Source organism: Nelumbo nucifera, chromosome 6 (assembly GCF_055504915.1).
Source record: "Nelumbo nucifera cultivar China Antique chromosome 6, China Antique-T2T, whole genome shotgun sequence".
Lineage (NCBI taxonomy): Eukaryota > Viridiplantae > Streptophyta > Magnoliopsida > Proteales > Nelumbonaceae > Nelumbo > Nelumbo nucifera.
The window spans coordinates 58698558-58721420 of record NC_142654.1 but is presented as its reverse complement, the minus strand read 5'-3'; the positions used below and the strand labels follow the sequence as shown (position 1 = coordinate 58721420).

General features: G+C 38.3%; 1 protein-coding gene across 1 annotated transcript; it reads left to right on the top strand.

Annotated features, from left to right (window-relative positions):
• Window positions 1–2274: 2274 nt before the first annotated feature.
• On the top strand, window positions 2275–22556 carry LOC104601938 (serine/threonine-protein kinase SAPK10-like). The gene is made up of 9 exons (XM_010265452.3): window positions 2275–2843; window positions 3831–3905; window positions 3992–4093; window positions 4179–4232; window positions 4327–4419; window positions 15940–16032; window positions 20943–21047; window positions 21125–21223; window positions 21734–22556. Exons 1-9 carry the CDS (start codon window positions 2667–2669, stop codon window positions 22022–22024), a joined length of 1089 nt encoding a protein of 362 aa, XP_010263754.1. The 5' UTR covers window positions 2275–2666; the 3' UTR covers window positions 22025–22556.
• Window positions 22557–22863: the final 307 nt, after the last annotated feature.

Here is a 22863-nt window from a genome sequence, read left to right as displayed (position 1 = left end):
ATGTTTGGGTTTTCGGTTTGACCGAACCACTTAGGTTCAAACCAGTCAGACCTACTTGAACAATCTAATTGGATTGCCTTTGAGCTAATCACATTAAGGGTGGCTGAACCATTTAAACCTACTTGAACAATCTAATTGGATTGCCTTCGATCTAATCACATTAAGGGTGGCTGAACCATTTAGATCTGGATCAGTTCAGTGGGACCAGACTGGACTGGTTTAGTTAATGGCAGATTGACTTGGACCGGCCCATATTAGGTTTGTGCACAGGTTTGGGACCAAACCGACTGGCACGAAACAGGTCAAAAGAAGTAATCCGGTGACCGGTCTAGGTTCGGGTTGGGTTGTGTGGTTACGAACGGACTGAATGATCCAAATTGGACAAAGAAAGTGGGGTGTTGAACCATCCTGCCCAGACCCATTTCAGATTCGAGCCGACCTGGATCAGCTTGTATCAGGTCGGGTCGGGTTTGGATCGGGTTGACCGACCCAAACGAACCGAACCGAGGTGATCGGGTTTGTTCATATTTAGACCAAGTTGAGCTAGTCCAGACTTGGGTCAAATTGATTTAGATTTATATCGATTTGGGTGAAGTGTATCGATTCGAGACAAAACTAATTTTAGTTAATAATTAATAGAAAATTAATGATTAATTATAACTTATTTCATTCAAATGAAGAAAACTAAAAAAATGGCTAAAGATTTAATACTTATATATAGTGATTAACCCAATGATTATCCCCAACCCAACCCATTTAAATTGACCCATTGAATAATTAACCCATTTCCAAAATTGCCACCCCTAACTATGCATTAGTAAACCTCCCTTTGACCCTTTTCTCCCCAAAATGGTAATTGTGGGATTCCATTTCGTGTCATCACTGAACAAACCAGCTAATAATACACCACCGAGAGAGAGAGAGGGTTACATTGGATAGAGAGAGCGAGAGAGAGGACAGTGAGTGTGAGTGTACTCCTCACTCACTCCGCGGCTCCATGTATAGGACCAAATCAGGGTCATTGCTTCATTGGTCGACAACTTTTCTTTGCACTCGAGAACCCTCTTTTTAGCATGCTTAAGAAGTTTCCGAGTGTACATTTGGAAATTTCCCTACGTAAAAAGGTTAAAACCAAAATAATAAATCCGCGAAAAACAGCGGGTTTTCGGACTATTTTGGACCACATGTCACTAAAATCGGGTAAGACCAATTCCTTATTACATTTTACAACCGGTAAAAACATCTGAGCAGTGCTCTCACTCTCACTCTCACAGTCACACCACCTTCCTATTCTTTCCGGACAGCAACATCAGGGGTCGGTCTATCGTGCCGTACATCGTCGTCTCGTTACTTTCATTTTCATATACGTTATACCGATTTTACCCCCGAATGTTATAGTATTCCTCAAAAAATACACTGCCACCAGTAACAGTATGGTTACCTACCTTGGAATTGGAATTTGGAAAAAAAAGCAAAACGGACCAATTTTGGGAAGATTCCTGAAGTTTTGAGAAAAAAAAGAAGGATAATTCCGTCATTTGAATTGGCATTTTCTCTTCTTCTATCTATACGGTAAAAGGTTAGAAACTCGCTTTGTCCCCACGGCTCGATTTCTCATGTTGACTTTGTTTTCTTTATTTTTTGGGAATTCATTATATTTGCATTTTGACTCTCATGCTTTAATTACAATAGTACCCTCGTTTCGTTGAGGATAAGAAGAAATTTGACCAATCAGAACACCCCGTGAATATTGTTGAATACCGGTTGAGTGAGTGAGTGGTTCCCACTTCCCATTTTTATGATACCGTCCGATTGGTTATCGGTTTTCTTCAGGTATTTTCGGTATCATATCGGACCTTTTAGTTCAGTGCAACCCTAATGGGAAACTTTTTTTTTAGTTTGCACGGAATTGGTTAACTTTAACGGTTTAACTAGTTGACGAGCACAAGCACCGAAGCACGATCTGTCAACCGTCAGACCAGAATCTAAGACCACTCGATTATTGCAGTAAGATCAGCCGGATTCCAATCAGGCGGTTGTTGTTATGCACGTCTATTTTGGTGTCACTTCTCAGGTTTGACACTGCTAATAAAAGGGTGGGGGGGTGTCTCGTGACAGTCCAATGCGTGGAGTTGCGGGGGTAATAAGGTCATTTTATGCGAGGGAGTTATCCGTACTTTCCGTAAAAACTTTTGGTAGCTTGCGGCGGAGACAGAGGATATTTCCGTAATTTTGGATACACTTTTTATTCTGTCTAATTAAACTCTCCCGTTCACAGATATTAATCCGTTGTCGATCGCCGATAATAAAAAATCTGCTTTCTGGGGTTTTTTCATAGAGAAGTGAAAGGAGTTCACGAGTTCTCACCGTCTCTGCAACTCATCTGTGTTTTCAGTTCGAGGCCTAAAAAGAAGAAAGGAAAAAGAACAGAAAAAAGAGAAATTTCAAAACGGTGAAGCTGTTGAAGGCAAGTAAGCTTCACGGGCTTGGCCTCTTCGTCCGTCTCTTTCTTCAACCGACAGGTTCTCGATCGGTCGAGTGGATCGAATGATCGATCTCGTGCCACGTCTTGGAATTCTGGTTCCGTCGTGTTTAGGGCTTCCTCGCCGTTTCTTTTAGTCCGATAATGTGAGCGTAGTCTCGTCGGAGGACAACTCAGAGTGAAGATGGATCGGTCGCAGATCACCGTCGGTCCCGGCATGGATATGCCGATAATGCACGATAGCGATCGGTACGAGCTTGTCAAAGATATTGGTTCGGGTAATTTCGGCGTTGCGAGGTTGATGAGGGATAAGCAGACCAGAGAACTTGTCGCCGTGAAGTACATCGAGCGAGGCGATAAGGTTAGTTGAATTGCTGAAAATTCCTGTTTGTTTCTTTAATTTGATTTTCTCTTTTGTTATTGACTTTATACTTTACCTTGTTTATGGATACTAGCTGGTTTTCTTCTTGATTATTGGTTGAGATAGCGAAGTCAATTATGTAGAGGGTTGTGACACCTGCCCAAAAAGGGATGAGACAAACCGAGTTTCTTCAGTTTTGAATTGTTGTCGGTTTGAAATTTAATGATGATTTCGCGATATTTATTTGTGTTTTTCCGCATATTTATTCTTTTCTTGGGGATTACTGTAGGTGTAAACAAGAAGGTTTAGCGGGGAATTTGATGTCAAATCAGTTTATGTTTGAAGTGTTTTGGCCCTTCTTTGGGACCTTAGTTTATTTGAACATATATAATAGTTTCCAAATAGAAAGCCTTAATTTGTTTTCTTTTCCCTGTGGTGTGAGTTCTTGTTAATTCCTTTTATTTGTTAACTTGTTTTCTTAAATTTCGTGCGTTGCCTTTTGGTTGCAAATGGAATAGGTGGACTTGTTTAACTTTTTACTACATTGGGATTTCTTTCCTTATTTACTTTCTATTTTTTTACCCAAATATGCAAGTAGTTAAGTGATTAGTCAGTTAGTAGGTAAAGAAAGGAATGTCTACACCGAACATTTATATGCATTGCCAACTAAGCAAACTGTCGTTGCTAGTATAGTATTGGTTTCCTGTTTCAAACCAGTTAATGTACCATGACAAAACGTAGAAGCTAACTTTGAAGTAAGTGGTTGTAAAGTTTTCTTACTCAACTTTTGGACTTACTATTGTACCATGCTATTTTAGTAGCAACATTGGGATTCTTTAATGGATTATATTTCCTGAACTTTATCTATGCATGTGTGTGTGGCTGTGGCTGTTGGGGGGGGATTGTAACTGAATAGGCCCAAAAATTATTGCATGTGAAACTATTGTGGCATTTATTGTTTTTCCATTCCTCTTTTCTATGTAACAGATAGATGAAAATGTGCAAAGAGAAATTATTAACCATAGGTCATTGAGGCATCCCAACATTGTTAGGTTCAAGGAGGTATGTGCAGTTTTGATCTTTTTAATAGTATCAATTTGGGAAGGACTGGTGGCCAAAGTGTTAATCTGCTTTTCATCTTACTTAAGGTCATCTTAACACCAACTCATTTGGCTATTGTGATGGAATATGCATCTGGTGGAGAGCTGTTTGAGCGCATTTGCAATGCTGGACGCTTCAGTGAGGATGAGGTTCTTAGTCCAATCCATCGTCAATTTTCTCCTCTATTCCTTGTTGGTTTACTTAATGATTCTATTAACCTTTTAACCTCTGCAGGCTCGCTTCTTTTTCCAGCAACTTATATCTGGAGTCAGCTATTGTCACTCAATGGTAGCTGATTAACTTAGTATATTCAATTGTTGGCCTTCCCAGGGAATGCCACAGAAACTAACTTTTGCTTCTATTTGCTGCTTTATTCATGAAGCAAGTCTGCCACCGAGACTTAAAATTAGAAAATACACTGTTAGATGGTAGCCCAGCACCTCGTTTGAAGATATGTGATTTTGGGTACTCAAAGGTATTCTTACCTTTCCTGATATTTTTCTGCTGTTAAGTTTTGGCTTTCTTCTATATGATGACATATTTTAGGAGTTCAAGGTGAGACTATTTCTGCATGCACTAGTGTGCATGTTTTCTTGAATATCATATGCATCTAACGTTGCATCTTCACTTTCTTTGAAAGGAATATCTGATATTTTGTTGTTTATCTTTATATTTGTTTGAATTTGATATTTACTCCTTTTTTGTTATTTCTTTCTCACAAAAGTAACTATGGGGTATCATCTTAATGAACAGTAGGTGTTTGTACATGAGAAAATTTACATAAATGCACAAAAGTATTTGGTGTAGATCCATGTCCACAAAAAAGGGACATAGAGGTATTGGAAACAGAAAAAACATGTCCAGCCAATCTTTTTTTTTTTGGAAAAAGGTAAAGTAGTTTTATTCAGAGAGAGCAGATTACAACAAGACTCAGGCCAACTAGATCTTCCTGGGCCTAAAACAGATTACAAGAACATCCATGATTTAGTACATGTCCAGCCAATCTTATTAAGCCATTAGCAATAGATTTCAAAGCCCTAGCAATTTATCCAATTTTAATTGGCACATTTGTGGATTTTTTTTTTCTGATCTCATTAAAGAGATAATAGACTAATAAAACATAGATTTCAAAGCACTTAGCAAGGCTAGGTGACTGGATGCGCCTTGTCACCTTGTTACTTAGGCAAATGAATTTTTTAAATAAAAACTATGAATCCTACGGTAATTCCCTAGGTTCCATGATAACTAGCAATCATCTTTCATTAATAATTGTCCATAATATTCATAAAAAAGGTATAAGCTTCATATTAAAACATAGAAAATCACATATCCATGGGGAGAAAATATAGGGGCTGATCCCTTGTTTTTGTCCTAGGAAAAGAAAAAAAAAAGAAAGGGTTGAAGGAGAAAAAGAAGAAGATGATGAAGATAAAGAATGTGTTGATTTTGTTGAGATCATGTATCATAAGCTTGGGAGTATGGTTATATCCTGTATGTATCATATGTAATGTTTTTGGTCTTTTTCTTTCTTTATTAGTTAGGAAGGGCAGATTTGTCCTTTCATCTTCTTTTATAAATCTAATATAAATACAATTCTTTCTTGGGTGTGTGAAATAGAGAACACACTTGATATTCAACCCTAAACTGCTCTCTCTTACCCATTTGACATGGTATCAGAGCAGGTCTTTCTGACATGTTTTTAATTTGGATTTGATTCCTGGGATTTAAAGGAAGATTGAAGGACTATAGATTGACTTCTCTGCATTCTTCTGTAAGCCTTCTGGATGCTGTTTTGATCAGCACAGGTTCTTGTCTTTACACCGAAATCATGGGTTACATCTGTGTTTTTCTTTTTTCTCTCAATCAGACCATTGGATCTTGCTAGGATTCTAGATTCTGTGTTGCCCTAGCCTTCTCTTTCAATCTATGAAATCAGATCTTGGATTCAATCTGTTGTTGAAAGGTTTTGATCCCTCTCTTCTTACCAATACTGCTGAAAGTTACTTTTTTTGGATTATTAGTCCTTGTTCTTGGTTGTTTGAAGTTACTCTTTTGGAAAAACTGTTTTCTTTGGTGGTTTTTACATCAACTTCTTTCTGTTTATCACTTGATGGACCTGTTCTTGGTATTTTTTATTGTAATGGCTTCAAATAGAAGAGAAACTCTTCTAGTTAAGTTTAATGGAAATAATTATGCAATGTGGAAGTTTCATTTTTAGTTTTTTGTTGAAGGACAAGGGTTGTGGGGCTATATTGATTGTTCAAAACCCAAAGCGGATGAATCAGACAGTAAAGGGATGAAACAATGGAAAATAGACAATGCTAGAATTGTCTCTTGGGTTCTTGGATCGCTTGAGACAGATATTGCCATTCCGTTGAGAGGTTTAAGGATCACCAAGGAGATGTTTGACTATATGGAGAAGGTTTATCAGCAATCTATCCTATCTAAGTAATACTAAATTGAAACTAAAATCTTCTCCTACAATCAAGGGGAGAAGAGAATACAGGAATACTATGCTGGGTTTGTAAACTTGTAGATTGAATATGAATTGGTTCATTTGGGGGAGTCCTTGGTAGCTTGCTATGTTAAAGCAATGAAAGATCACTTCAATAATAGAAAGGTTATGCACTTTCTCTTGCATTTGAAGCTTGACTTTGAGGTGATCAGGTCAAATATTTTGAGTAGGGGAACTATACCTAGTTTGGATTCTATCTTGGGAGATCTTTATATAGAAGAAAAGGATGATTACTCAGTCTACCATAGATGGGAAACATGATACTAGTGTTGAAACTGTTTTTCTTGCTAGCAAGTCCAAACCCAAAAGGGATTTGTCTTGGGTTTAGTGTTATGAGTGTAAGGAGTTTGGCCACATGGTTTTCCATTCCAAAAAGAACACATGTACCTACTTTAAACAACATGGACACATTATCACTGAGTGTCTCACTCGGCCACCTAAAGGACATACATTAGCCCTAAAGAACAATCAACACAAAGCCTATTAGTCTATGATTGATGGTGTTTTGATTGAGGAAAAGATGCGACAATTGGTATCCACTGCAATTTCTTCTGCGTTTATAGCCATTGGTCTATTTGGTAAGTCATCACCTTATTGTCCCAACCCTAGCCATCTTCGGATAATTGATTCAGGTGCCTCTAATCATTTGATGGAGGCATATTCTGGTCAGTCTCTCAAACTTTCATCTTTTGTACTAAAAACATTGTTACAACCAATGGTGAACAACATGAAATCATTGGATGTGATGATTTTTTTTTTGATCAATAACAAAAACTTTTATTAATAAAAGGATATGGAAAAGATACAACAAGAAGGGGGTAAAATCTCTTACCCCACCCAAAAAACATCACATTACAATACAGCCCAAAAGAAACTAGTTCTTCCCACCCCTTGTTTAGCTAGATAATCTGCAAAAGAATTGGCGCTCCTCTTGGACCATTGAAACTGAATTTGCATGTCTTGAGTGAGCTGGAAAATTTCTTTTTTTTTCATTCGAGAACTTCCATAAATTAGCCTCTTCCTTCTGCAGCCAGTTAATAGCCAGTTTAGAATCACCCTCCACCAACAACTTACTAATATTCAGTTGTTTGGCTCTTTTAATTCCTTCTAATATTGTTGAAATTTCAGCTCTCAGAGAATCCCCCCAGCCTATAGGCCCTGAAAACATAGCCATAATTCGATCTTCTTCATCCCTAAACATTCCTCCAATACCTGAAAGGCCTAGGTTCCTTTCGCTGCTACCATCAAAATTCAATTTAGTAAACCCCATAATTGGAGGAGACCAAGTTGGAACAGTAGCATTAAATAGCCAAGCAGACCAGGCAACTTCTTTCCAATTTCTAATGATGTCTCCTGCTGAGATACCTTTAAAAAGCTCCGTAGATTTGACCCAATGAACCACCCTAATGTAGATTAAATCAATGATGGCTTCTTTGTTCCTTTCTTTTTCCTGGAAGGTTCGTTGATTTCTTTCCTCCCACACTGACCAACATACAACTGCTCTTACACATCTTCATAAGATCTTACCTCTCTTTTTTAAACCCCTCACTGGAACAGAGTTAAACAAGTTTAGTACACTTGGGGGAGTGGGTCACCTGCAACCAAAAAGAGAGAAAAACCAACACCAGATTTCTGAAACAAAAGGACTGGAAACAAATAAGTGATAACAGCTCTCACCATTCCTCTTACATAAGATACACCAGTGTGGGGATAAACACCATCATGGCCTTTTCTTTTGAAGTAAGTCACAAGTGTTACACTTTCCTAGGATAGCTTCCCAGCATAAAGCACCTACTCTGGGAGGAATTGGTTTACCCCAAACTTTCGGAGCTGGGAAAGGAGGATCAAGGACCGAGTGGGAATGAGCTAATTCCTTGAAGAAGGAAGAGCATGAAAAAATACCCGAAGGAGTAGGAGCCCAAATCCTACTGTCCAATCTAGAGGGGTCAACAACTACCTCCAAAATCTTAATCAAATTAGAAATGGAATCCAATTCAGAGTCTCTAAGAGGCCTCCGGAAGCCCAAGTTCCAAACAGGGCCATAAGTAGAATAGGTTAGGAAAGTAGCAACCGGCTCATTTTTAAACCTTGAGAGAGAGAACAAAGAAGGAAACTGCTCTTTCTTTCATTTTTAAACTTTGCCTTCCCCGACTAATTCTCATTTTCATCTCCCTAAAACCTTGTTTGCCTCGAAACTTACTACTAATTTGATATTTGTCGGTTAGTTGGCTGATGGTAACATTGTTTCTTTTCCCTTTTATGGTTGATTAATCCAGGACCCCGACACATTGGGACAATGAAGGGGATGGGGCGTAGGCAGGGCTGGCAATTTTCTCCAGAAGGCGAGAAGACAAAGACACCATCTACCTCACCTTGTTTGCTTTCTATTGCTACTAGTTCTATTATTGCTTGCAAAAATGATGGGTGGCATCTTTGGCATAGACGTCTTGGCCACCCTTATCCTAAGAAACTTGAGTTTTTATTTCGTACTAGTTACCTATCTTCTAAAGCTACTACTTTTGTGGACGTTGATAAGTCTTGTATTACATGCTGCTTGAGTAAGAGTCATATATTGCCATTTCCTTTTGCTGCTGATCACTCTACTATTCTTTCAAGTTAATACATGGTGATGTTTGGTCGTCTCCTATAACTTCTAGATTGGGCTATAAATATTTTGTTCTTTTCATTGATGACTATACCTCACTTGGATCTATTTTTTGCGCAAGAAACCAGATGTGTTTCCCTCGTTTAATTGTTTTAGGCTTTGGCTAAAAATCAGTTTAGTGCTACCATTGGCACTTTGCATTCAAATTCAAAGGGGTTTTAAACCTATTTGAAAGAACAAGGAATTATTTCAAAAAGGTCATGCCTAGGAACTCCATAACAAAATGATGTTGCAAAGCGTACAAACAGACATATCTTGAGTGTTGTGAGAACCCTTCTTCAAGACTCTCATGTCCCTACTTCCTTTTGGGTGGACAACTAGCACTATTGTGTATTAAATACTGCATTTAATCAACTTATTCTCATCTTTTGTTCTCAATAACACCTCACCCTTTCAGTGCTTATTTCATTGCCCACCAGACTTCTCATCAATGCATGTGTTTGGATGCGTTTGCTTTGCTCGTCTTCCACCTCATGAACGCACTAAGCTTTATTGTCAATCTGCGTTATGTGCTTTTTTTTTTGGATCAATAACACACTTCATTAATTTCATTAAAACTTTTCAATGATAATTACAAAGAGGAAGACAAACTTTCGTATCTTCCAACTATACCTTGAGCCCCAAAAGAAGGAAAAGGAAAAAGAGAAAGATAAGGAGAAACAGAAAAATAATTACAATTGTGCCTAGAACATTGACTCCCTCTCCACCCCTTGTTTCACTAAACCATCAACAAAAGAATTAGTTGATCTTTTAACCCAACTAATTTTAACCTCCATTTCACGAGCCAACCATCTAAATTTCCTCCTCATATTGTTGTAATTCCATAAGCCACTGTAGTTTTTATTTAGCCATCCAACCACCACCTCCGAGCCCCCTTCAATTACAAGTTTTCTAATATTCATCTCCCTGGCTTTCTGGATTCCTTCCATAACCACATGGATCTCGACTCGGAGAGAGTCACCCACTCCAATTGGGCCTGAGAACATGGTAGAAGCAACCCTATTCTCATTCCTGAAGACACCCCCAACCCCTGTTTGTCCAGGATTCCCTCTGCCGCTCCCATCAAAGTTTAGTTTTATGAAACCCGCAGGGGGGAGTCCAAGACACATTCATCACTGTTTTGGTCTGGGTATTGCTAGCAATCACACCCCAATTCCTCAACATGTCATCCACTGTATAATCTATGAATAGCTCTAATGATTTCATCCACTGTACCACCCTTATAAGGATCAAAGCCCTCAACTCATCAGTGCTTTTCTCAACTTCTGAGAAAATCCTAGCATTTCTTTTTTCCCATAAGGACCAACAAACTGCAACCCTCAGTCCTCTCCACATAATCCTGCCCCTTTTCATGTGCCACCTAAAAAAAGGAGAAAACAGATTTTGCATGTTTGCTGGAGGGTTCCAACTATACCCAAATAGGGAAAGAGCCCACTCCCAAATAGACTTTGCATATTGGCAAGACACCAGCAGGTGAAAACCCGTCTCCCCATCAGCTTTACAAAGAACACACCAATGAGGGGACAAACAAGTATTGGGTATCTTCTTTTGGAGCAGATCACTAGTGTTGAATCTTTCCAGAAAGACTTCCCAGCAAAAGCTACCAACCCTAGGAAGGATTGGTCTGCACCAAACCTCATGAATAGGAAAAGGGATGGCAACAAGACTGGTGGACTGGCTTAAAACTTTGAAGAAAGAGGCACAAGAGAAAGAACCAGTGGGGGTATGTAGGAGTCCAAATTCTAGAGTTCACCTTAGTAGGGTGTAAGAAAACATTGTCAAGAAAGACTCGGGATGCTATCAAGGTGTAAGTCTCTCACAGCCCTTCTTACGCCCCAATTCCACCCAAACTTAGAAGTGGAAGAGGAGGGGGATATGGAGGATGAAACTAGCTCATTTTTAAGGTTGGAGAGTGCATACAAAGAAGGAAACTGGTCCTTTAGAGGAGCATCCCCCACCCAAGTTTGTTCTCAGAATTTTATAGCATTACCTGAATTCAAGTCATACCTGATAAGAGGGGAGAAAACTGGTAACAATTCATGAATGGCTTTCTAAGTTGAAACACATGTAGTCCTAGCTTGGATTCTAGCATCCCATCCATTTAGCTCCAGCCCATGTATGCTGACCACTATCTTGGCCCATAACTTCTCCTTCTCTAGTGGGAATTTCCACAACCATTTCCTAGAAGGGCCATATTCCTGTTTTTAATGTTCTCGAGCCCTAAACCACCACTATTTTTACTCCTAGTCACCACCTCCCAAGCTACTCTATGATCCCTTTTCTCCTCTCCCAGCTCCCAAAGGAAGTCTCTCATCATCTTTTCCAATCTATTGGCAACCTTTACCGGGATCTTGAACACTGAAAGGAAATAAATAGGTAAATTTACTAGAGTAGCCTTAATCAGTGTTATCCTCCCACCCATAGAAAGGTAATTCCTTTTTCAAGAGACAAGTTTCTTTTCAAAACTTTCCACCACCAGATTCCAGAAGCTCTTTCTCTTTGGGTTATCACCCAATGGTAACCCCAAATAATTCAAAGGCCACTTTGAGACTTCACACCCAAGCATTTTTGCAATCTCCCTGACCTCACCTTACTTCATATTTCTGCTTCACATAATAGAATCGTGCCATCTGCAAATTGTAGATGGGTGAGGGGGGGTATCCTCCCTTCCAACTCTCCAGCCTCTAATAAGACCCCTAGAATCTACTCTGTAAATTGGTTTCGCCAGAACATCAGCAATCAGTGTGAACAGGAAGGGAGACAAGGGGTCTCCTTTTTTTTACACCCCTAATGGCTGGGAAGAAGTCAATCACTGTCTCATTCACTGGTACCGAGTAATGACAATTACAAACACACCCCATAATCCATTTGCACCACCTAGCCCCAAATCCAAAATTGGTCATAACTTTCCTAAAACATTCCCATTCCACCAAGTCATAGGCTTTTTCTAGAGCCAGCTTACAGACCACTCCTTTCTTCCGATCTTTCTTGAAATGCTCCACAAGCAATTAGAATTTGATCTATTATTTGTCATCCACTCACAAAAGTTCCTTGATTTGGTGAGATAATAGTTGGCAACACTTCCTTCAACCTTAGAGACAACACCTTTGCAAGGATCTTATACAAGCTATTCACCAAGCTAATTGGCCTGAAATCCTTTGGACGCAGTGCATCTTTCTTTTTTGGGATCAAGGCTAGAAAGGTGGAATTCACACCCAGGTTAACCACTCCTCTCCTATGAAATTCCTCAAAAACCAACAAAAGGTCATCTTTCATTGTATCCCAACAGTCTTGGTAGAAAGCCATTGTGAAACCATCCGGTCCTGGAGCTTTTGTTCTATCCATAGAGAAAACAACCTCTTTAATCTCTTCCAAATCAAACCTTCTAACCATACCCTCCTACTTACAGGCCTTCTTAGAATTGATTTGAAGTGTCCCACAAAGGCTCCTGCAATCTCATCCTGTTGTGTTAACTCAACTCCATCTATCTCCAGTTTGGAGACAGTTTCTCCTCCTCCCATTTGCCAGAGAATGAAAGAATCTGGTATTTCTATTTCCTTGTAGCCATTTACATCTAGATTTTTGCCTCCAGCTAATTTCCTCCTTATGTAGGCAGTCCTCAAGTTGACTTCTCAAATCTCTTCTTTGTTCCTTGTTTGCCTCTCGAAAGTCTCCCCTTTCTTCTTTCAAGTCAAGGCTCTCAATCTTGTCCATCAAGGTTCTCTTCCTTTCTTCAAGCCTTCCAAACTCCAATTGGTTCCACTCCTTGATCTTTGCTTTCAAGAATTGTAGCTTTCTATAGAACCTCATTCCTTCCCACTCCACCATTGGATTGCACTCGTACCACCACTGTGAATCTAGGATGGAGCAACCACATATTCTCAAACCTAAAGGGGGCAGGTCCACCATTCCTCATTTCCTCCTTGCATATCACTATAGGTCAATGGTCAGAGGTCAATTTGTCTTATGTGCTTTCATGGGGTACAGTTTAGAACATAAAGGGTTCCTTTGCTATGATCCAACTTTTTGTTTCATTTGCATTTCCTGGAATGTTATCTTTCTTGAGAATGTTTCTTTCTTCCATCATATTGTCAAACTTCCTACTACTCTCTATGTTGTGCATTCCTTTGATATTTTAGGTGCTTCATGCTCACATCCATCTATGTGTATGCTTCTCCAGCTTTATGCAAGAAGGTGAGTTTCTGTTCCTTAGCCTATCCTCTCCTCTTCTTCACCTCTAGTTGCTAGTCCATCACATCTTCCGTCTGACACTATAAGTGCTCCACCTCTTCCACCTTGTGATTCTTTACCATCATCCCCTCCTCTACGTAGATCAACTCATGTTTCCCGACCTTCTAACCGCTATTGTTTTCCTATAGACCATAGTTCCTTTTCTACAGTTTTGTCCTCCATAGATATTCCCCGAACTTACCAATAGGCTGTGGCTATTCTGCATTGGAAAGAAGCTATGGACATTGAGATTAGCCTCTTCTTGAAAAATGATACTTGGGAATGTGGGAGCTTGTTCTTGTCCCTCTAAATGTTTCAATTATTGGTAGTAAATGGGTTTACTCAGTAAAGCTGAATTCTAATGGGAGCCTTGAGAGATGCAAGTCTCGTTTAGTGGCTTAGAGATATAAGCAAGAATATGGGTAGACTATGAAGTGACATTTGCTCTTGTAGCCAAGATGACAACTGTTCGTTTGGTTTTGACTATTTTTTGTTATTAAACATTGGAACATTCACCAGATGGATGTTTAAAATGCCTTCTTGTATGGTCAGCTGAAGGAAACAGTCTCTATGAAACCTCCACCTGGTTATTGTGGTGATCCTAATCTAGTTTGTTGCCTCAAGAGATCCTTATATGGCCTCAAGCAAGTGCCCCGAGCCTCGTTTGAAAGGTTCTGTAAGGTTATTATTGATGCTGGATTTTCTTAGGGCCCTTATGACTACTATTTATTATTTCATATGAAGTGGCCTCAAGGTCTTACACTACTATATGTTGATGGCATTCTTGTTACAAGGGATGATACTAAAGGAATTGTTCTTTTGAAAATCCTTCATGTCAATCTTTTAAGGTGAAGGATCTTGGGAACCTCACATATTTTCTCGGTTTAGCAGTCTTTCACTCTTCTTGTGGATACCTTATAAATCAACAAAAGTATGCCACAGATCTAGTGAAGCTTGCCTATTTGACCGATGACAAGCAAGTTGATACTCCTATTGAAGTTAATCTGGAGCTGTCCAAGGATGATGGTGAACCTCTACCTGATGCTACTCTGTATAGACAACTTGTTGGTAGTCTCATTTTTCTCACTATGTCCAGTCTGGACATTTCCTATGCTGTCCAAGTTAGCTAGTTTTTCTCCTGTCCCAGACATCCTCACATGACAGCTATTCTATGGATCATTTGTTATATACGGGGTTCCTTATCTCATGGACTGTTTATCTTCTTCATCCCCTTTTCACTTGACTACATATGTTGATGCTGATTGGGTAGGATGCCCTAACACTAGAAGGTCCACTACTATGTGGTGCATTTTCCTAGGAGATTCCCTCATTTCATGGAAGTGTAAGAAGCAATAGACTGTTTCTAAATCCTCCACAGAAGCCAGATATCGGGCTATGTTGTCTGCGTGCAGTGAGCTAATATGGCTCTGTGCTCTTCTTCATGGTCTTTCTATGGATATGCCATCCCCAATTCCTTTCCATGCATGTTAGTGCCATCAAGATCGTCTCTAATCCAGTCTTCCATGAGCACACCAAACACATATAGGTCGATTGTCGCTTCATCAGAGACCAATTTCTTGCTGGGAACATATTTCTCATGTCTCCTCCAGTCTCCAACTAGCTGACCTTTTCACCAAGGCTATGATATGAGCTCGTCATCAATTTTTAGTTGACAACTGATGCTTACCTCTCGGCCGGCATTAGTTTGAGGGAGGGGGGGGTAGAGATTGTGTATCATAAGCTTGGGAGTATGGTTATCATATATATTGTACCATATGTAATGTATTTGTTCTTTTTCTTTCTTTGTTACTTAGGAAGGACAGGTTTGTCATTTCATTGTCTTGTATCAATCTAATATAAATATAGTTCTTGGGCGTGTGAGATAGACAACACACCCAATATTCAACCCTAAACTGCTCTCTCTCATACTGATTTGACAAAATTTTAAAGTTCTTGCTTGCTGGTTCAGGTTTTGAAAGCAAAAGAAACTAGTATGTAAACCCATGAAATGAATATTTTAGGCTAATAATGCCTATTATATTATTATAATCTCAAGAAAAATAATAAAGAATATAAAAGTGTTTCACAGCTGTATGTACAAGATAGGTAGGTGATAAAGTGAGGCGGTCCTCCATCAGTGCCTTGTCGCCTAGGCATTGTCTTGGCCCTTGACAACTACGTAATAGCGAAGATTCCACGGCCTATTGCCAATTATTGGTTAAGAAAAATATTCTTGACCTTATGAACAGTTCCTTTTTTTAATGATAAACTATCAATAAGAATTTATTTAAAGAGAAAAAGAATAGAGAGATGAATCAAAAGGAAAGTAAAACTGAATGTAATTGCTACGTGATGTTCACCTACCCACTGAAGTACAACAAAAGATCCTTTAGGACATTCTGTTATTTGTTTATTTAATATTATTACGTCTCTTACACTGCTGGCCCCAAGCATGGATGGAGGAGGTTGTGTCAGGTTGGCAGCTGGCACTAACTTTTGCCAAACTCTTGTGATCATGATGATGAATTAAGCTAGCCAAGATCAAGCAATATCTTCACATTTCTAACTGTGGTTGCTCTTTTCAGTCATCAGTGCTTCATTCACAACCAAAATCAACTGTTGGAACACCAGCATACATTGCTCCCGAAGTATTACTTAAGAAAGAGTATGATGGCAAGGTAACATTGTTTTTTACTTGTGCAGCTTATTATATTTGCATGTTTCTTCTAACTTCTACTATCTATGTTTTTATTAAAACTTTCAAGTATACTCTATATTGGTTCTGCTTTGAAAATAGTCCTACTACAATGATGATCATCATCATCATCTAAGCCTTGTTCTAACTATATGGGGTCGGCTACATGAATCCTGTTTTTCCATTCTGTTCTGTTGTTAAATTATGAATACTTAAATCATTTTTTACTACTTCAACTCATGTAATTTTTGGTTTGCACCAGCCCTTCTAGCCCCTTCAACTTGCAACAGATCGTTGCCTCTTAGTCTTAGTTTGGAAAGAGTACAAATGCAAATATGTACAGTGGAACTACATACAAAATATAATGTTTTGCACTCTACATATTTGCATTTGTACTCCTTCCATACTGAGCCTTATGGGAAAATCCTACTACAATATTGTCCTTTAATTTTATTGGCTAAAATAACCTTGAATTTCAGGATGCAGTAATCAAAAAAGGTTACTTGATGCAATAACCTCTATGATCTGTGGCACATTAATGTGTCCACAATGTGTAGTTTGTTTAATTCTCAAGTTAAATATGCACTGTGGCATATTCATATTCAGATACACAATTCGTCTCCTTGATGTATTTTCTTATAAAAATATAAAAGTTATTAAAATAACCAAAGGGTCTAAGAGAAGATGACAAGATAGATATCACTTGAAAATGAAAACAAATAAAGCTGTACCTGATAACACAATAAGCAATACAAGTGACAGTAACATACTACACAAATAAAGTTATACCTGATAACACAACAACCAACAGCTACACAATCTAAAACTTGAAAATCTGGATGCACCAACAGCGGAATCAACAGCAAAGAAACATCAATAACCACAATCCACATACTACCTTGCGACTGCCGTAGAAGATATTTCTGATTCTCTTCCTCCAAGTAACTCAAAATATTTAACCACAATATTCAAACAACAGGATCCCAACCGCACCATTAAAAACAGTCACATCTAAAATTGAAAAAATCAGTTGACTTTGGTCATTTTTTTTCTCTATTCAATTCTCTCCAAGAAAGTTTAATAGCTTCCATAAAGAACCAAGGCATCAATTTCATCTAAATTTTACTCCTTTATTAATCTCTTCTATTCTCCATTCCACCTTTCAACAACTCCCTGACCTCCCTACTCTCTTCAACCACTATCTCCACTTCTTTGCATTCCTCTCATCCCACCCTTAAATCCACTGCTCCTCTACCCCAATACCTCCAAATCCACTAACTTCCTCCTCCAATAGTAACCTTTGGCATGCACAAAATGGTCATTCTCAGACTCAACCCTGTATTCTCATACTTGTCAGTTTGAGATTTTACAATTGCACTAAACAATGGCCCCTGTAACTTTTCTTATCCATTGTTGTGCTATATTTTTATTCCTCTGTTTTATTGCAATTTTTAAATGTTACAGTTAAAACAAATGTTATATTTTAAACAAAGAAAAATGCTGTCATATTAAGGTATGGCCCTTATTTATCAAAAAAAAAAAAAAAAAGGTATGGCCCTAAGACACATTGGATTGGTGGAGCTAGATTTGTATAATCAATTCTCAGATGGCTGAGATAGTTCTCTATTAAATTAGTTAATGAGCATATCTGCTAATGGACTGGTTATCCATGTTCTCCACCTATGTGCTTCATCTTTGCTAAACTGAAGGGTCTTAGAATATGATTTTTCTAAGTGTTTCTTTTTCTACTCTATGTAGGATTAAGATAGACTCAGAAATAGTCAGAACATTAACAATTTAGAATCTCCTTCTATCTCCACTTGGTGTAATCCCAATTGCTTGGCATATTTTACACCTTGAAGCAGAACCATCACTTCTGCTTGCAATGAGTCTCTCACCCCTATTGGCCCAGAGAACATAGCAACAATTCTCCCATCTCCATCTCTGAATAATCCCCCTATACCTGAAGGCCACGGATTACGTCTAGAGTTCCCATCAAAGTTCAACTTTATTTTTTGTTGTGTTGGAGGGGACCACATTTTCTGCACAATAGGTTTTATAGATGTTGTAGCTGCCACCTTCCCCAATTCCTAAATATGTCCTCAGCTGAAAAATCTTTAAACAAATCAAGAGTTTTCAACCAATGGATAGTCATAATGGTTGTTCTATAGTTGCCTCCTTGGATTTCTCCACTCCTTTAAAGATCCTGTTATTTCTTTCTTCCCAGACTGACTAGAGTATAGCTGCTCCTGTGGCTCTCCACATCACTCTACCATGCCTCTTTGGTTGCTTGAAAAAGCTTGGGTCAGAAACAGTCAGAACATTGCTAGAGATCTGGCAAATATTGCAGGGGATGTTTTTGAATAATTTGGTTCTGAGAATGAAAATCACATTAAAGAACCTGATATTAGGAGTGCATTTATGTTTATGATTTAGGGACTGTTTGATAACAGCTGAAGTTGCTGAACTAAAAGACTTATTATTTTGTCTTTTAATGGATAAAATAGTTAACTAACAAAATAATCAAAGGTATAGTAATATAACTTAAGCTTTAGCCACTAAGGAGCCCACAACCTCCTTAAAATCTTATTCACTTTAAGACAAAGCAATAAGCTTTTCTGTTCATCTACTTCACCTTCACCAGTTATCAAATGGTCCCTAAAAGAATTGAGTTTTCTGACACCTAACTGTGTATGTTTCTATATTAATTATTTATGCTATATAGGATATAAGTATACTCTATGTATATTTGAAAATAGCAAAGTCCCATATTGTTGCTCCCATATTTTTTCAAAATAGTCCACAGAACATTCAAGCATTGCTGAATTTTTTCAATAGAATGGTATTTTTGACATTTTCGCTGAAAAGCTCATATAAACATGTGATGTGAATTTCCATGCAGAGAAACAAGCACTTTAATAGGTGAGTTAGAAGACACGAACACCTTTTCACTAAGCAAGTATGAACTTTGTATACACACCAAGAAAGAGAAGCTACTTGGCAATCACACTGAAAAAAATATCCAAAAGCCAAGGTTGTATTCTGTCTTGCTATTCTAATTACAACAATATTATGGACCTCATACAGTCTAATTTCCCTAATCTAATTCCTCCTAAACACTCTTCAACTTAAAACTTATAAATCGAATGACCATAAAACTAAGTAAAATATGGAAATGGGAGGTCTGAATTTTTCACAGCGAGGTCTTTATACAAAAAGTTGTTGGCTACAGATACAACCAATTTTCCAGCTTCTAAAATATGGTGCTTTGCACCTTCCTCAAGGTGGCTTTCCTTGTATGGATAGTTGCTTTAATTAAGTGTCTGACAAGGGACAATTTCTATAGGAGAGGTATGGCAGTGAACAGCAGCATATGCATACTGTGTAATGGGGCTCGAGGAATTAGTTAAACATGTGTTCTTGCATTGTAGTTTCTAAAAGAATTTCTAGACCTGGGTGAGAGGCATATTTGGTGTGGCAGGATGTTGTCCAAAACAATGTTTTTAAAGGGTGACTACAAGAATGCCTAGGTACAAAGGTGAGGCGCATTTCATGGCATGCGTCTCAACTGACAAGCCTACCCTCCATCACATATTCTATGAGCCATGCTACTGTCTTCGTTTTACTTAGGAAAACAACAGTTGTTACATAACTGTAATTGATGCTATCTGTTTTTATCTAATCCATACAAATTCTATGGCTCATATTTGGTTACATTTTATTAGTGTTTTTTAGAATTAAATTGTTGGTTTAAACCATTATTGTTATTCTGGTTTCTAGCTAGATCAAGGAGTTGCTTGGAGCTCATTCATAGACAGTACTATACAACTAAATGCATATGACCCTCCTTCCCTCTCTTTCATAAACACTGAAGAAAGGAAAGAAAATCCCTTTTTAGTGTCAATTTCATAGATTTTGGGTGATCCAGCTTTGTCAATTTGAGGCTTTATGATAGTAATTTTGTTGTTGTTGTAGGAATAATAGGTTTAATTGTATTAAGAGGTGAACATAATTTAAAGCATCATATTATGGCAAAGTCAGAGTTGTAATGTTACTTTAGTTCTACACTGTAGGGGATTAACTTTATCCGTTTTGATTGGTTTTAGTGTCATTAGATAGGTTATTGAGTAATATATTCAACATTCCTCTAAAAAAGTTATATATTCAACAAGACCAATATTTCATAAAGCCAACTGTTCTGAGAGTTGGTTGCGAAAAAAAAAGCTGTTTTGGGAGTTGGTCAAAAAACACAAAAACTTGTTTTGGGAGTTATAATAGTTTTTTGCTGACAAGATGCCAGGCTACAATGGGATTTGAGTCTATTTTTTGGGGTTTATCTTAGAACTGGATTTTGGTGGTTTGTTTGGTTGTAGTAGAATTGGTAGAGGATTCTGAGTTACTTTGGATGTCTAAGTCCTTATTTGAGTGTCTCAATGGTTTGTCTTAGTTTTGAAACAATTAGAAGTTTTTTTAGGTTAGTTTCTTCATAAAGTTGGAGTCTGGAAAGTGATGGCTGGACCTAGTTCTATTCTAGAGATGGTTGATCCTTATTTTGCATATTGAATCAGTGAAATAATAAATTAGAGTTTGAATATTGTGGGGTGGGTTTTCCCTGTCTTTTTCTCTCTATTTTCTTCTAAGGCTGTGTTTGGTTTGAAAGAAAAAGGTAGGGAAAGAAAGGGCTCCCTACCTTTTCTTTCAAACAAAAAATGCTTAAATGTGTAATCTCTTCTTTTTCTTTATCTATTTGTGATCTGTACTCGTATCTTTTAGAAACTTTCCTTCTTCTTTACCTGCAACTTATTTCTTAGTAGGATATTACTTCTTGTTCTACATGTTTGTGTTTTTTGCATGTTCACATAGACATTGTTCTCATCATTTGAACAATTGCAGATTGCAGATGTTTGGTCATGTGGGGTCACACTTTACGTCATGCTTGTTGGTGCATACCCTTTTGAAGACCCTGAGGACCCCAAGAACTTCTGTAAGACAATACAGGTACTTGGTTGCACCTTATTGTTACAGCTTATATGAGGTAAAACAAATTAATTATGTCATGTTTCTGACTTTTACAGCGCATTTCGAGTGTTCAATATTCTATCCCAGACTATGTTCACATTTCTGATGAGTGTCGCGAACTTATCTCGAGGATTTTTGATGCTAACCCTGGAACTGTAAGTTGTATATTCTTTGTTGCAAATGTGAGGTTCTTCTCTAGGAATTATTCACAAATTATGTTAGGAAGTACACAGAATAGACCTAGACCTATAGCCCTGGCTTTAGACACTATATATCTGAACCCCAAGGAGAAAATTCAAATTCAAGAATCATTAGCAAGGTTTGTTCCAGCATTCTGGCTTGGAAAGGAAGGGCAGTATTCTTGTGGACAGTAAATTTTACTGGTATTTTTGCAGCGATTGAGCAGATGTTGCCAATGTGTTTTGCTCAGTAGCCGCAAGCAAATGCTGTTATTACAACTTCCTGTCTGTATGCTTCATTGATAAACTTTTCATCTCTATGTTATTTCTAGATCATGTTTACAACTTCTTTAAGAGTACTTGTATCTTTGCTTTCTTGTCAAAGTTTGGTGAAATGGCAACTTCCTCTTTACAAGTTCAGCTCTTGATGATATTGCTGCTTTAACTGTTGGAGATTCTCATGCTTTTCAATATAACCTGTAACAGAGAATAACCATTCCTGAGATAAGAAACCATGAATGGTTTCTGAAGAACCTACCTGCAGACCTCATGGATGAAAACATGATGAACAACCAGTTTGAAGAGCCTGATCAGCCAATGCAAAGTAATGATCAAATCATGCAGATCATAGCTGAGGCTACAATACCTGCAGCTGGAACCCGTATTCTCGACCAGTTTTTTTCTGGCTGCCAGGACCTTGATGATGACATGGATGACCTGGACAGTGATCCCGACCTCGATGTTGACAGCAGTGGAGAGATAGTCTATGCAATGTGATTGTGTTCCCTTTCATGGTTAAACACCTTCCATGACAAAAGTTCAATACACGCTTCTGGGCCTGGTGGGCATGCGAAGGTTGGGGGAGGTTTGGAGGCTGATTATTATATAACTATTAGGCAGTCTGGTGGGAAGTAGGTCAAAACATGACTACTGCCAGTCGTCCTCCATCTATCACAGTGACTTGTTCATAATGCACAGCTTGATCCAGTCTGTATGTTTGTGAGGAACTTTCAATGTTTGCAACCCGCCCCAGGTTCTGGAAATTCAAGGGTTGGGTGAATTCGACCCATATTTTCCCGGTGCTGTCCTGTTTACCTATTATTGTGTTGTAGTGATGTGTTTTTGTTCTGTTGCCACCTTCATGTGGCGTGTATGTACTCTTCTATTACACAGTTAACGGTTGCTACAGATGCGTTGGCCCGTGATGTTTCGTTGCTTTGCTTTCTTCTATATTAACTTGTTACATCTTTGAAAGCTTGACATATTTGAAACCCGGCCTTCTTTGTTTCTATATATTATTAACTTGTTACATCTTTGTTCTGCTCGATTACCAAGAATTTTAAAGTCATGAATGCCTTTTAAGTTTTAACTCTTGATACTTTTTTCCCAAGGTTCAAAAATTGGCCGATATGTATCGTATCGGGAGCACCCCGATACACCCCTGTAGAGGGTGTATCGGGGTTTTGACTGGTTTAGGGGGTGGGCAAACCTTGAACCGGCTCCCCTGAACCGGATTTGAAAAAAATAAGTATTGATACTGCCCGACATGTCTCTACCAACGTATCGATATTTAAAACCTTGTTTTTTACTCTTCCTTTAATATCTGTATCCATTTA

What these genes read in the sequence shown, in the direction of transcription:
- LOC104601938 (XM_010265452.3), top strand. Translation starts at nt 2,667, where the DNA reads ATGGATCGGTCGCAGATCACCGTCGGTCCCGGCATGGATATGCCGATA. An exon ending in ACATCGAGCGAGGCGATAAG is followed by an intron (nt 2,844 to 3,830) that starts GTTAGTTGAATT and finishes TCTATGTAACAG; the next exon opens with ATAGATGAAAATGTGCAAAG. An exon ending in TTGATGCTAACCCTGGAACT is followed by an intron (nt 21,224 to 21,733) that starts GTAAGTTGTATA and finishes AACCTGTAACAG; the next exon opens with AGAATAACCATTCCTGAGAT.